The 16275-nt window shown below is 37.5% G+C and overlaps 1 protein-coding gene across 2 annotated transcripts in view; it reads left to right on the top strand.

Annotated features, from left to right (window-relative positions):
• Window positions 1-15638, top strand: part of cacna2d2b (calcium channel, voltage-dependent, alpha 2/delta subunit 2b) — a 29340-nt gene extending 13702 nt beyond the window's left edge. Inside the window, exons 15-38 of one of the 2 annotated variants that reach the window (XM_079594164.1) lie at window positions 1364-1453; window positions 1551-1616; window positions 1699-1773; window positions 3235-3309; window positions 3790-3861; window positions 4080-4151; window positions 5064-5125; window positions 5214-5290; window positions 5381-5441; window positions 5531-5628; window positions 6696-6786; window positions 6864-6926; window positions 7011-7114; window positions 7762-7860; window positions 7971-8062; window positions 8179-8226; window positions 8310-8381; window positions 9399-9551; window positions 9677-9729; window positions 9869-9924; window positions 10888-11014; window positions 11089-11198; window positions 11353-11435; window positions 13120-15638. In XM_079594164.1, coding sequence (XP_079450290.1) covers window positions 1364-1453; window positions 1551-1616; window positions 1699-1773; window positions 3235-3309; window positions 3790-3861; window positions 4080-4151; window positions 5064-5125; window positions 5214-5290; window positions 5381-5441; window positions 5531-5628; window positions 6696-6786; window positions 6864-6926; window positions 7011-7114; window positions 7762-7860; window positions 7971-8062; window positions 8179-8226; window positions 8310-8381; window positions 9399-9551; window positions 9677-9729; window positions 9869-9924; window positions 10888-11014; window positions 11089-11198; window positions 11353-11435; window positions 13120-13221 — 2001 coding nt within the window. In that variant the 3' untranslated portion in view covers window positions 13222-15638. The remainder of the gene's footprint in view (window positions 1-1363; window positions 1454-1550; window positions 1617-1698; window positions 1774-3234; window positions 3310-3789; window positions 3862-4079; window positions 4152-5063; window positions 5126-5213; window positions 5291-5380; window positions 5442-5530; window positions 5629-6695; window positions 6787-6863; window positions 6927-7010; window positions 7115-7761; window positions 7861-7970; window positions 8063-8178; window positions 8227-8309; window positions 8382-9398; window positions 9552-9676; window positions 9730-9868; window positions 9925-10887; window positions 11015-11088; window positions 11199-11352; window positions 11436-13119) is intronic. The other variant, XM_079594165.1, reaches the window with a different exon arrangement.
• The last annotated feature ends 637 nt before the right edge of the window (window positions 15639-16275 follow it).

Here is a 16275-nt window from a genome sequence, read left to right as displayed (position 1 = left end):
GGTATGATTCAAACTGATTCACAATTCAGTCAGTGAGTTGATTTATGCATTTGATTCGTTTCAGTGAAAAAGTGTTTAATTTAATCAATTGTTAACTCATTTGTTAATTTGACGTGCTTAACTCAAACATTTCTGTGAATCAGATCAAAGTGTCCATTTCAACGAATCGATTTGTTTGACACGACATATGTGCTTCACTCAAAAATGTTGTCTCGCAACTCACAAATCAGCGACTCTTTAATAGTGTGATTCAAATTGATTTAAAATTCAGTAGCAAACAACATTTGAGTTTAAAGTTTTAGTGAATCAGTTTATTTCAGTTAATTTTGTAACTGACTTTATACAACATCTGTGCTTCACGCAAAAATGTTCTTTGTTTAACAATTTGCAACTATGAGAGCAACAAGTCATTTTAAGGGCCATATCTTGCACCCAGCACAATTGACTTTGTACAACGACGCATGTATGATTCCTATTTTGCACCCGACGCACAGCGGACTTTTCCCTCCACAGACGCACGTCGGTAAATTAGGGAATGAACTTGCGCTCGCGTGGCGGTTCAGCGAAAAGAGGAGGCGTGTTCCGGCGCAAACGTTCCCTAGTGCTATTCTGCAGTTTCAGAAAACATCTCCGCCACTGACCAGGAAAAACCTAGTCTAAAGTCAGTGGCGCGTTATTCAGATGCTATTTAAAGGGCGCATGCTTGGCCATAATGTAGCGTGTGCACAACGCACATACACTTTGCTTCTCTCATCTATACACAGACACACAGTAGTTCATATTTTTGCAAACCATACATTATTACAAAGAAAAATATTACCACACGAGGGAAAAAATTGTGGTGTCCATGAAGATGTGAAAAAATAGGCATAAATCTTACACATTTACCCAAATTATTCAGGCTAATTGTTGTAATGACGGATCAAACCTGTTTGATTAATAATAGCAAGACACATAGGTATATAAGGACAGCGGACAAAGTGAATTGTCCGTCATGAACCAGGAAACACATTTCTGAAGACTGCGAAATCACCTTTACCATCATGTAAGTTCATTCAAAACCTTTCAAATCCGCCATTATAATATCAATCCGCCATGGAACAAGCGCGCCTGCTCTTAAAGGGAATGTGAGAGGACGCTCTGATTGGTTAATTTCACGTTACGCCCAAAACACACATATGAATAATGAAGCTACTTCAGATATTGATATATACCATATATTCGAAAATATCAAGATGTATAGATTGTTATTTTAATAATTTTAGAAATTGTATTTTATTTGGCCAAATCACTCAGCCTTAATTCAAACACAAATGGTGGTATTTTCAGGAAGGTAAAATGCTTGAATGAATGTGTGTCACAGGAGTATCTGGACGTACTGGGCCGCCCCATGGTTCTGGCAGGCAGAAGTGCCAAGCAGGTGCAATGGACCAACGTCTATCAGGACGCTCTGGTGAGAGTCGCTCGACCCGCCTGCTGCCTCTGAGACATATGGGCCGCTCCGGGTCCGTCGTACTATAACATTTGGTCCGTTTCTGTTTGGCTCACAGGGTTTGGGGCTGGTGGTGACGGGGACGATGCCGGTCTTCAACCTCACCATAGACGGAAACTCTCAGGTGACGCTCGATTACTGATGGATCGTCATCGCGCTGAACTCTGCTGTGTGCAGATCATTGAAGGGAATGTTTGTGTGTTCAGAATCAGCTGCTTTTAGGGGTGATGGGGGTCGACGTTCATCTGGATGAGCTGAAGAGACTCACGCCACAATACAAGGTGAAGTCTTCTACACTCACAACCCTGCAAGGGTTATCTTGAGCTACTTTTACCTATTAGTTTTTAGGTCGATTTATTGATGTCTTTCTCTTAATAAAAAAGGTTAGATGTTTTTTGTTTTTATTAAGAGAAAAACTCAATTAATAAAAAAGGTTAGATGTTACCACATTAACATATTAACACTTTTATATTATATTATATTGTTATTTAAATGATGTCTTTTATATTATATAATATTATGTTGTTAATGTTTTTCTAAATGTGGTTAATGAGGTTTTCATATTTTATCATTAATAATATATTATTATAAACTGATGGTTAACTTAAATGGTTAAGTTTTTTAATATTTGTGATAATACATATTTTAATTTAAAAAAAAATAATTTATTATATCACATTATAAACATATATTAATTTATATATATTGCAAACATAATGTATATTATTAATATAGATTTTTCTAAATGTGGTTAGTGAGGTTTTTAAATTGTGTAACTGATTAAATATATATTAATCATATTACAGTATAGACATTTATTAGTTAAATGTATTTATACATTTATATGTAATTTTTTTTGTAAATGTGGTTAATGATTTTTTTTTCTCAAATGTATGTTACTGATATAACAATATTTGATTATGTTACATTGTAAACATACATTTTTATTATATTGTAAACATATTATTAGTGTGTTTTTCTAAATATGGTTAAGGAGGTTATAAAAAATGTATAACAGATAAAACATATATTATATTATATGAAATGTTTGTCCAATCAGTAAAAGTGTGTTTGCTCCAACACCTTCATGTTAAAGATGACCATTTTATCATGGCATTTAAAGGTAGGGTAGGTAGGATTTATATAAAAACTTTTTACCAAATTTGATTAAACTTTCTATATATATCAATGCATAATTAAAATGTAAGTACTCTGATAAAAAGAGTATAAAAATCGAGTGACTCTAGACCGTTTAATCTTCATTAAACACAGCTCATTATTTCCATTCGGGACGAATCACAGGATTGGCTTGCGCGACTGTCACTCTCCGTCGCCATGACTACCGCCGCTATTACTGGCTCTGCCCACGTGCGCGCAGTCGCGCACACCGTTTTTAGGTGGGAGTGAATGGAATTAATGAGCTGTGTTTAATGAAGATTAAACGGTCTAGAGTCACTCGATTTTTATACTCTTTTTATCAGAGTACTTACATTTTAATTATGCATTGGTATATAAAGACAGTTTAAACAAATTTGAATAAAAGTTTTTTTTAGACAATTCTGACCTACCCTACCTTTAATATTAGCAATTTTGTGTATGTCTCAGTTGCAATTGTTGATTGGTATCATACAGTATATTGTAACTGTATTATTATTTATTGTATAACAACTAGTCTTTTATCCCTCCACTACGGGAAACAGGAAACATCATCACAGACTGTTTTTCTCGTTCTCTGTGTGTAGCTGGGAGCAAACGGATACATCTTCGCCATTGACCCAAATGGATACGTGCTCATGCATCCGAACCTGCAGCCTCGAGTGAGACTCTGATTGTCTGTGTGCAAACCGAAAGGACTAAACAATCACGCTCATTTGTCTTTTAATAATTTCATTTTCATGAACACAATGCCCCAACAGCCCATTTTTGTATTTTGTATTGTTTTGGGGAATGCATTATGTCCCAGATATGTTCTTGACGGGTTTCGTGAGATTCATCATGCTCGTGATTGTGTGTTTGTCTCAGTGTTATTTCAGTTTCATTTTAATTTGATGTATAGTTTTAGTAATTGTGTTGTGAGTTTTTGTCATTTTTATTTGATTATTTTTTAAATATATCGATATAGTTTTATTTTAGTACTTAAAATTAAAATAGATATGTTGCTTTGGCAACTTGCTGGGAAAAAAAAAATATATATTTCAGTTCCCGTTTATTTTTTTAAGTAACGATTTTTTTTAAATGGTTTTAGTTTTAGTCAACGATAATAACCCTGGTTTGCGCTGATGTTTGTCTCATTGCAGGAAGAGGATTTGCCAGAGCCGGTGACACTGGACTTCCTGGATGCAGAAGTAGAAGACAGTAGTAAACAGGAGGTCTTTACTGATCTACCGTTCTGATTGTCCTCAAATGAACTCGCATCTTTCTCTGTTGTTCATAAGAAATGAATCATTGTTTTCAGAGTGGGCGGCACCGGCACACTCACTTCATGTGTTAAATATGACGTTTGGCTGAATCATTTGTCTGATAATGTATGTTCAATCAGCAGGAGCTCATGGATAACGTTCTAACGCCTGCTTTTGATCCTCTTCAGATTCGTCGGCAAATGATTGATGGCCGATCAGGAGAAATGACGATCAAAACTCTAATTAAATCATTGGACGAGGCAAGTGTGTGCAATTAATGTGTCAGATGAAACTAGGACATGTGTCATATCTGGGACATGACTTTCTATATATGGCTCAAAATTACAGTTTTAAATTTCAGATGTCTATGTCTATGATGCCCTAAACGATGTCATTAATTAGCGGCATCCCAATTTGCATAATTGCGTTATGACCCAAATATGCAATAGCATTTTGTACTCCAGTTTTTACATAAAATTACATCTTAAAACCCTTAAAATGTCTTTGTGAAAATTTTAGAATCTAGATAAATTTTGTTGTTAAAATAAAAGTAATTTGAAATAATCCCTAAATTAACGGAAAATAAAAATTTAAATGCTTTTGCTTTCTCTCGCAAAAGTTTTGCATTCCCCCAATAAACTTTGCGTTCGCTCATAAAACCTTTGTTCCCCAAGAAACTTTGCGATCGTTGTCAAAACTGTTGCTTCCCCTGAGAAACTTTGCGCTTGCTTGCAAAACTTTCACGTTCGCTCTCAAAAACTGCGTTCCCCCAATAAACTTTGCATTCGCTCTCAGAACCTTTGTGTTCGCTCGCAAAAACTCGAAAGTTTTTCTACCGAACGCAAAGTTTTAGTGAATCGCAAACATTTTTAGAGCGAATGACAAGTTTCTCAAGAGTGCAAAACATTTACTAACAATAACTGGAAAAGCAAAGATGCATACTTCAAAAATCCATCAGAAATAGTGTGCAGTACACACTATTTAAGTGCACTAAATTGAATTTTTTTAGTGCACTTCTATTTGAGACATACATAGAATGGCGAGAGAGCCGTTTACTTTTGAAATCTAACAATAATACCGCAGATTGGAAGAGCTCTGCTACATCTTAGTGAACGCGCCATCAATACACCATTAAAACCCTGATGTCTGATAATGAAATGTTTTTCTTGCAGCGCTACATTGATGATGTCATACGCATTTACTCCTGGACACCAATTAACGACACTGATTACAGGTATGAGTCGATTGGGCTGTTCTGATCGTACAGTTTGACGTTAAACATTCTGAACTCATTGGTTGTTTTCACGTGTCGCCCCCTGCAGTCTGGGTCTGGTACTTCCTCCGTACAATGAATATTACATCCAGGCTGATCTCAGCGATGTCATGCTACAGCTGCAGTGTGAGTGTTTCCTTTAATACGGATGATGTCTTGTGTAAGATTAGTGATCCTGCTGTTTCATCCTCAATAATCTCTCATGCCTTCTCTCAGATTTACAGTCTCTGCTGCCGAACTCCTTTGAGTCCGCCGGTCATGTGTTTCTGGCCCCCAGGTTTGTGCACATAGATCCATTATGATACTTCCACTGTTAAATATTATTGTGTGTATGTATGGGCGCTCACTGACTCTCTCTTTCTGTAGAGAATACTGCAAGCGTCTGCAGTTGGCTGAGAATAACACACAGTTCCTGGCGAACTTCCTGTCTCTGATGGTGGAGATTTCACCTGAATCTGAAGACTGTGAGTAACCTTCACCTCCAGACCTGAGAACGTGTCGACACCAGCAATGATTATTACATATTACAGCACTTATTATTGAGCATTACAGATCTATAATAAAACATGATAGCAACAGTTAGTTTTTTGTCCTCTGATAATTCAAATATTACAGCATTCATTATTAAATATTACAGCATTTATTACTAAATATACAGTTCTGATAAATATAATATTGATGACTAAATATTACAGCTCTAATTAAATATAACAGCATTTATTACTAAATAAACAGCTCTAAATATTACAGTAATGATTATTAAGTATTACAGTGTTTATTATTAAATATACAGCTTTAATTAAATATTACACTATTGATCACTATATATTACCGTATTGATTACTAAATATTACAGCTCTAATTAAATATAACAGCATTTATTATTAAATATACAGATTTAATAAAATATTACACTATTAATCACTAAATATCACTGCTCTAAATAAATAACAACATGTATTACTATACAGCTCAAATTAAATGTTACAGTAATAATTTAATATGACAGCATTTATTATTAAATATTTCAGTATTGATCACTAAATATTACAGTATTGATTACTAAATATTACAGCTCCAATTAAATATTACAATATTAAATCATTGATTACTAAATATGCAGCTCTAATTAAATATTACAGCATTGATAAATAAATATTACACTATTTATTAATTCATATTTCAGCATTTATTTCTAAATATTACAGCTCTAATTAAATAGTACAGTATTAATCACTAAATATTTCAGCAATTATTACTAAATAGTATTACTATTAAATAATATGAAATATGACTATATTGATTAATACATATTGATTTCTAAATATTACAGCAAATGGCTACATATTACAGCATTAATTACTTAATATTACAGCTAGTAATATATTTGCAGTAACTAATAACAAAATCCTCATGAACTAAAACTAAGTCATAATGCACAATTTAATATTTTCTCGCTATCTTAAATGTGAAGACTATATTTATTAACTGTGAGAATCTCATAATTTCATGTTTTTAACCGTGCTCACAGGTGATCAGGGACTCATTCATAACCTGATCTTGGATTCTATGATCCTCTGGCAGCTCGCCACACGCGTTTGGCAGAACAAAGACCTCAACACGTAAGATCAGACCCGTCAGAGTCTGTTGATTTACTTTGAATGCTTTTCAGCTGTTCAGTACAATCTGATTTCTGCAGGTACGGCTTCCTGGCGCTGTTCGCGTCCACCAATGGAGGCGTCACTCGCGTTTACCCCAACATGTGAGTGACGGCACTGCTGGTACTGTAATGACATCACAATTACTGGAGGCTTCCTTATAATATGTGTGTGTGTGTGTGTTTCAGGGCTGCTGAATCATGGGACGAAGACCCCGAGCCTCTGAACTCAAATTTCTTCCGTCGCAGTCTGGACAACAAAGGCTACATCTTCAGAGCGCCAACACGAGCCTGTGAGCCCAATAAATTACAAACACTAAGCAAAAAGTGGCAGACCAATAAATCAACCTATGGATAATATGTTTTTTAGTTTATAACAATAGCTGTCTCTGCTGCAAAATATACTGGTATCCACAGTATGCCAAATTACAGTTTTCTACTAAACTTTATCTTAAATATTTAGAATTTATTTTACAATAATTGTACAATTTTATTGAATCAATTAAATTAATATTAGAATATTTAGATAATAATTTTTTTTGAGTAAATGTTATGAAAATTTATATATTTTTTGTTCATTAAATATCATTTTATTTTAATCATCATTAAATCAATTATTAGCCACCCTGTTCAGTAGATATGAGCCCATTTTGTTTAACCGCTATTGTAAAACTTCCAACCGTAAAAGCATCACATTGAGTCAACTATAAAACGGTGTCCGGAACCGATTTATCTTTCATAATGTGACATATTTCTGATCGTAAGGATATTCAATGAGAAAATAAAAGTTGCAAGTAATTACAAAAGATTATAAAGACATGTGCAATAAAACCAGGAACATTTGTTAAGACACTAAATAAAGTCCATTTTGATTTCCTGTTGACTTTATACATTAAGTATGGGTGATTTTCATCCCTTTGACTCTGATGTTTGTGTCTAGCAATGGATGATCTGTTAATCTCAGAGAACGGCACTGTGGGGATTCTGGTCACCACCGCTGTGGAGGTCGTGATCGGAGGCAAAACCATGAGGCCTGCTGGTGTGTTTCTCAGAAAAAAACGATTTGACACAAAGCTGATAAATCATTAAGGTGGAGGTTTAAAATCACATTGTACTCTAACTCTACTCACCGTGTGTTCCTGTTATTAGTGGTCGGTGTTAAGCTGGATTTTGAGGCCTGGGTCGACAAGTTCAAGATCCTCGCCAGCAACGTATCAGACAGCAGACAGTCCTCACATAAGGTACGATTTTGGAGAAGAGGAATTATGGAAGAAAAACGTCACCCTTCTCACATTATGTTCATCTGTCCTGGCATGAGTGTGGTGAGATGTTGTAACTTCATGTTTGTGTTGTGCAGTGCGGCCCGTCCAGATCCTGTGAGATGGACTGTGAAGTGAACAGCGATGTGAGAAAACCTGCACACTCATGATAACAGATCCTATTGGCTGTGCACGTGTTGGTTGATCTGGTTTTGAATGTGTGTTTCAGGATTTGCTGTGTTACCTGATCGATGATGGAGGTTTCCTGGTGATGTCCAATCAGAGAGATCACTGGAAAAAGGTAGATGCTCCAAAACACCAAAAATAATATTTTAGGTTTTAGACCAGCAAATTTCTGAGAATTTCCGACATATGTGTTATGTTCATCATTAGAACGGCCGCATGTGAGGCAGTAAGTGCATCGTATTACGTTTAATATAGTTTATTGTAGCTATGCGGATGCTCAGTTTTTTCTGTTATTTGGCCAAAATCTCATGTTATTAAAGATTAAGTGCTACACATTCATAATTCATAATGAATACATTACTGGCTATGACTCGACGACAAATGCTAGACTAAGACACATCTCTGCTCCTTGAATACAAACAAGCAGAGACAGTCCCAAAATGTGTGTGGCACTTCATTCACGACAGAAGCGGGGTGGAGTTATGAGGTTGTTTGACTGCCAGTTTGAGGAACCAATGGAGTTACAAGCTTTAATCACAAGCTCTTTTTAATACTTTTCATTGGTAAAATGTTTGCAAAATCAACAGACGGCCGTAAAAGGTTATGATTTATGGGGGAAAACCTCAAAAAAATGATGAAATACGGTTATAAAAGGTTTCTGCCCGACAGCGACGATATATATTTTTATTTTTATAATATGAAACATTTAGATTGTAGTATACTCCAATTCAATTTGTTCAATTTGTGTTAGCTACACATTAATCATGATTCATTATATGGCATGCTTTGGTTTGGTTATATGGCATGCAACTGATTACACCGTTGTCTCTTTGCTTAACTCAAATGTTGGCGCCGTGGGTGGAAACGTGCAGATTAAGGGGCAGTAATATTATAATAAGATCCCCTTCCGACGTCAGAAGTGTAGAAAAATCTGATGAGCTAATTTTTGACATGCTTGCAGAGAAAGGCTTACCAAAACGAAGTTGCTGGGTTGTCACTTTTTACGTTTCCTAGGTTGGAGGATGCATAGGGGACCCGATTATAGCACTTAAACACGGAAAAAGTCAGATTTTCATGATATGTCCCCTTTAATATATCAATAAGCACGTCTTTATGTCCTCGTCTGTCTCAGGTGGGGCTGTTCTTCGGCGAGGTCGACCCCTACCTGATGTTCGCCCTCTACAACAACTCAATCTACGCCCGCCATCAGACCTTCCAGTTTCAGTCGGCCTGTGAGCCGACGGCCAGCAGCCACACGGGAGCCGCACACAGAGGATTCTATGTGGTGAGAAACTCATTTGTTCATGTTCAATTGATTCGTTTATGGTGCTGCAGTCCATTTGAATCTCATATAGGGAAACTGATCAAATGCAGCAGTGTTTTGGTATTAAAAGTATTTTTTGTCATTAGCCCTCCATTGCTGATTTCCTCAGTCTGGCCTGGTGGACGTCAGCAGCAGCATGGTGAGTACATCTGGAGAACGTTCACGAGAACGAGAGCAAAATTCATTAGATATACATGTTACGTCATAAGAAAGTGAAATCCATGCCTTGATAACATTGTTTCAGATACTCATGCGTTTATGTCGCTGGTCTCTTTCAGGTCTGTTCTCCAGCAGTCCCTGTATGGACTTATCTACAGCAGCTGGTTCACCACAGGTTTGCGTTTCTCTGATTTTGTCACATTGTTAAAAAAAAGCATCTTCAACAGGTCAGGCTGGTGTGGCTGGTTGGAGAAGTTTTTCCTCAGCAGGACCTTCTAAAGCCTCGTGCAAACCGGGACGATTATCGCTCGCGCTTATCGCCAGCGTTTTTCAAACCGGTTTTCAACGTGTCTTTGTGTTCATACTCAAGCGATTTTCACTGGCGATGCGCCTAGTACTTGCAAATTCACTCCCTGACAGTAGATGGCACTTATTGAAAAACAGAAACACCCCGGTACACAAGGTGGCGCTGCGCAACTTTATGCTTCTGACACTCGCTTGTCACACAGAAGAAGAAGATAGCCAGTATTTACGTGCTTGTCAAAACCATTCACACACTTTTTGTTAACTGGCAAAAAGAACATGGATATTTCAAGCTGCAGCGGCAACAGCTCCAGTTATGAAGAAATTATTTTTCTATTGAATGAGCAAAGATGACAGAAAAGACGGCGATATTGTAACTTCAGCAGCTTCAGGCACATGAACAAAAGCTCCAATTTCATTGGTCTGCCAGTTTTTAATGTGGCGTGTCAAACCAAAAAAACTAACCCAAGATGTTTTTGTTTTTTTATTGCGCTTTTACGCCTGGCGTTTTGTGCATCGGTGTGAAGACTCACATTGGCGCCCCTTGTTTAGTCACGAGGCGTTAAACGTCGGCGATAAGCACGTGCGATAATCGCCCCGGTGTGCACGAGGCTTAAAGCCGCATTCTAACCATAATTCAACATCTGAAACACTCAAGGAAAGCAACAAGGTGCATCGCACAAATATTATTAACATGTTCCTAAACTAATGAAGCAATACTCCAAACTCAAAACTACAGCACACAGATTTTAAATAGACATTTTCTCTTGATAATTCATAGAATACATTTATAAATGAGCTTTGAGCATTCTGGGATTGCATTACCGTTTTCTAGCAGACGCCTGGGCTGAGAGTTCGGACAGTAAAGGGAGCAGCAGCTGCGTGACGGTTCACAGTCAGTTCTACTTCACCAACACCACCAACTCCTTCAACGTGCTGCAGGACTGTGGGAACTGCTCCAGGTGTGTGTTTGTGTGCAAACAGTCCTTTGTGCATTTGAACACACTTTTCTGAACACAAACACTCTTTCCGTCAGGTTGTTCCACGCCAAGCGTATAGAAAACACGAACCTGTTGTTTGTGGTGGCTGAGACGCTGCCCTGCAGCTCTTGCGAGATCGAGAAACTCCTGCCTGTCAGAACAAAGTGTATCCTTCCTTCCCATGATCCCCTGCTCACAGAGCTTCACCAACAGACCTGCTTTTAACCCTCAAATACTCACACTCGCTTTTGTTTTCTGTTTGATTGATGGATGGATGACAGACAGAGCTTGTGGCGTTTCCTTAATGCTTTCTTCTCCAGCTCAAGAAGAGAACCCGTGTGATGTGTTAAATTCTGCCCGCTATCGGAAAGGACCTGACAAATGCTTCGACTACAACTCAGAGGTGAAGCGCTGTCTGTTGCTCGGATCAAACACTGTTTGTTTGCTTCTTTAGTTGATATTTTGTAAAGATGATTTTTATAATGTAACTGCACCCTAGCAACCACATAGCAACATCTTGCCTACCACCCAGAACACCCTAGAAACTACATAGCAACCCAGAACATCCTAGCAATCTCATAAAATTTTCCTAGCAACTACCAGGTAAACTACAGCAACCACATAGCAACATCCCGGCAACCACCCAGAACACACTAACAACCTCATAAAAGTATAGCAACCACCAAGAACACTCAAGCAACCACATAACAGCATCCTGGCAACCATGCAGAACACCCTAACAACCTCATAACATTGTCCTAGCAACTAAACTAGAGCAACCACATAGCAACATCCTGGCAACCACCCAGAACACCTTAACAACCTCATAACATTGTCCTAGCAACTAAACTAGAGCAACCACATAGCAGCATCCTGGCAACCATGCAGAACACCCTAACAACCTCATAACATTGTCCTAGCAACTAAACTAGAGCAACCACATAGCAACATCCTGGCAACCACCCAGAACACCTTAACAACCTCATAACATTGTCCTAGCAACTAAACTAGAGCAACCACATAGCAGCATCCTGGCAATCATGCAGAACACCCTAACAACCTCATAACATTGTCCTAGCAACTAAACTAGAGCAACCACATAGCAACATCCTGGCAACCACCCAGAACACCTTAACAACCTCATAACATTGTCCTAGCAACTAAACTAGAGCAACCACATAACAGCATCCTGGCAACCATGCAGAACACCCTAACAACCTCATAACATTGTCCTAGCAACTAAACTAGAGCAACCACATAGCAACATCCTGGCAACCACCCAGAACACCTTAACAACCTCATAACATTGTCCTAGCAACTAAACTAGAGCAACCACATAACAGCATCCTGGCAACCATGCAGAACACCCTAACAACCTCATAACATTGTCCTAGCAACTAAACTAGAGCAACCACATAGCAACATCCTGGCAACCACCCAGAACACCTTAACAACCTCATAACATTGTCCTAGCAACTAAACTAGAGCAACCACATAGCAACATCCTTGCAACCACCAAGAACACTCAAGCAACATCATAGAAGCATCCTGGCAACCATGCAGAACACCCTAACAACCTCATAACATTGTCCTAGCAACTAACAGGAACACTTGAGCAACCACATAGCAACATCCTAGCAACCACACAGAACACCCTAACAACCTCATAACATTGTCCTAGCAACCACCAAGAATACTCAAGCAACCACATAGCAACAGCTTGGAAATAATGCAGAACACCCTAACAACCTCATAACATTGTCCTAGTAACCACCAAGAACACTAAAGCAACGGCATAGCAACATCACATGTCACATAATATTCCAAATAATTCATAATAACACATAATAATTCCGAAAAAACATATAGCAACATCCTGGAATATACCCCATAACACCCTAGCAACCTCATAACATTGTGCTAGCAACTGACAAGGACATTCAAGCAACCGCATTGCAATGCACTAAACCCACTTGGAACACTTTAAAACTGCATAGCAACAGCCTAGAGACCAGCAACAAACAGCATGGCATTGTGATAGTGAGTTTATAGTGAATGTTGACCTGAACGTCCTCTGTTTCCCGCAGGAGAACACGTCTGAGTGTGGCAGCGCTCACTCTTTACACTGTCCCATGGGAGTTCTGCTCTGGATTCAGTTATTGTCGCTTTACCTCATTCTACGATCGTAATCTGAGTCCCACTGCCTTTGGTGTTCCTGTCCCTCATCCGTACGACGCTCCGGTCCTCTCCTGACATCCTTCTGATTATCCAGCTCTCTTTCTCATCGTGAGGTGCATTCCAGCTGTGTGCCGTTACAGCAGAGCATGATGGGGAAAAGTGTTTTAGTAACCCCTGACATTCTGCAGATCTAAAAAAAACAAAACTGTCTTAAATCGTTCACCTTTACAATTTGGGGAAACACACAAAAAAGCAACAACAACCTTTCTGCTGCCGTGAAGTATTTTTGCTTGCCAAATCCCAAAACAGGAAAGGACCTGGTTCGTTTCGAAAGACTGAAACACGACACAAGTTTTGACGGTTATGATCACAATCTCGCATTGAGTGTTTATTTGAGTCTTGCTTTGTTCTGGATTTAGTGCCAAACCCTGATGTATGTGGATGCTCAAACGCGGGGGACACACAGCTTTCATTGAAATATTTTGTTCCAAGGCTTCCTTGCCAAAAGAGAATGCCGTATTATCGCAAACTGCTTCGTTTAGGAAAAAAGAAAAATAATTTGATTTCGCTTCGTGTTTATTCACAGCTTTGTCGAATGTTTTAAGGGCATATATTGTGAATAAAACTGCTGCCTGGTTTGTTACCCAACAGTGCCTTGGCGCACTTGTCCAAAAGGACCAATAATAGCATTGGACGTGGATTTGAGTGACCCTGAATGAATGCTGAAGAAAGTCACGGTATTGAATGTTAACTTGACTTTGGTTTACAGCATAAGGGTCAATGTCATGAAACCTGGCAACCATTCGTTTTTTCACCCAAAATCAAAACAAACTGAAAATTTGAAAAAGAAAATTAAGCCTATTTTGAGGACCATTAAGATTTTAAAAAATAATAAAGCACATTTTCCTTACAATTCTCATTACCGTAATGAAAAAAAAAAACTTTATTCTCATTACCGTAATGTGGAAAAAATTTAGCACTGCCTTAATTTGTGATTATTTAAATGTTTTTACTGTAATTCAGTAAAAATAATACATGAACATAATGTATCAATGCAAAAAAATCCACATGGTTACTACAAATACCCTTCATAAAAAAACTTTATTCTCATTACCATAATGTGGGGGAAACAATATTTTAGCAATTGTTCAACACCCTTTTTTATTTATTTACTGTAATTCAGTAAATGTACAGTAATGTAACAATGCAAAAAATCCAGTGTTCCTACAAATAGCCTTCATTTTCTTTTTATAATTTGTGGGTTTTTAATTTGTCTGTGATTTTGGGGTGATTTCTCTTCAGACTCGCCCGCGCACGTCCTTTAGCATTCAGTATGGGTTTTACTATACATGTTCTACCGATTCTGTCTTTAGAAAGGCACTCAAATGATTTTAAATTCTTTGATGTAAATATGGTTATTCCACACTGAGTCGGTCTAGTTCAGTGTGTTTTAATGAAATGGAATGCAAGCTGATGTCTTGCTGTCCTGCTGCATGCTGGGAAAAATGATAACTGCTATTAAACCTAATAATGATTTCAGGACATTTACTGGAAGGCCATTCGATGGACCAATTTTATGTTCTCATTGAGTTCATAGATGCTATCGAAGGGTCGATATGTATTTTTTTTTTTTTTAGTTTAATTTAAAAGATACGTTGTGTATATTGCTTGCGAAATGTATCGAGTGTGAATTTTGAGACGCTTTCATGCTTTTATTGAGATGTTTTGGTTTTTATCGCAGATGTTTTGTTGCCTTTCTTTGATTATCTATAACAAAGGTCAACCCAGACAAAAAAAAAATGAGTTGGTGGCATTTCATCTTTTAATGTGGTCACACTTCCAAAACAACTGTACTTCCAAATGAATCAGACTGGGCCGAGATTCTGAAAGGGTTTCGCTTGACGTGTTTTGTATCGTAATGGCTTGAGCAATACTTTGAATTCTGTCAACTACGCTGAAATGCAAGTGAGCGCTACTGAATTAGTGTAAGGAGAGCATGAAATCAGTGTTGAGCCGCTTTCTTTGGATGACTTTGATTCAGGCTTGTCTTTGAATATCGGCTTAATGTTTGTATGTGAGCAATGAGTGTTCAAACAGAATTATTTAATGCCAATAAGAGTATTTATACTATTGTCTTTATGTACAATTCTCTCAGTGTTACATTGAATTTAATTATGTGAATAGGAATGTTTTAATTATTCTTTTGTTTGTTTTTAATTTTGTTGTTCTGCAGATGTTTGTACACTTTGTGAAAGGGGTTTTCCTCCCTTTCTGCGGTCTTCCATATCACTTCATTTTGTACAGATGGCACAAATCTATCAAGAAAGGCTAACTTTGTATCATATTGTGTCATTCACTTCTGGGAGATGTTTATAAGAGAATTGGTGAGATAAAGACATTCATATTTTTCACGTCAACTTGGTATGGATTTAAATTTTTTACTCCAGAAATATGTATTTGATAATGAAAGAGAACAGCAGGTTTTTATTACAGCAGTAAAACAATTGCAAGTAATCATATTTTATTATTACTTCCTGTGGTGTTCTAGGCTTGAGGCTTTTACTCAGCTGCTTTCTTGCCCTGTAAAGAAAAGAAGAGAAAAACAGTTTAGTTATTAACATATTTATTTTCATATTTTTATTAATTTGTTCATTGTATTGTTTTAATATATATTTATACATTTTTAGATATTTATGAACTACTGTTACTAACCTTGGATTGTTTATGTGGTAAATAATGTGGCTAGCTGACTTTTCCTATTTAGCACCAAAACCTTGGAACAGTCTTCCTACCATTGTCCGGGAAGCAGACACACTCTGTCAGTTCAAAACTAGATTAAAGACCCATCTCTTTGACCTAGCATACACATAATACATTATTGACTTCTATAATTCAATGTTAGGCTGCATAGATTAGGTCAGCCGGAACTGGGAACACTTTCCATGAATCCTGATGTTATAATTCGTTCCAGGCCGTATCCAGATCTGACGAAGGACCTCCGCCTGGACCCGATGACAACGCAGTGCTGAAGTTCCAACTAGCCTCTCCCTATGGAGGATCCCTTT

The sequence above is a fragment of the Phoxinus phoxinus genome (genome assembly GCF_949152265.1).
Source record: "Phoxinus phoxinus genome assembly, chromosome: 20".
Taxonomy (NCBI): domain Eukaryota; kingdom Metazoa; phylum Chordata; class Actinopteri; order Cypriniformes; family Leuciscidae; genus Phoxinus; species Phoxinus phoxinus.
Note: the sequence above shows the minus strand (reverse complement) of the source record. Positions and strands in the feature narration are given on the sequence as shown.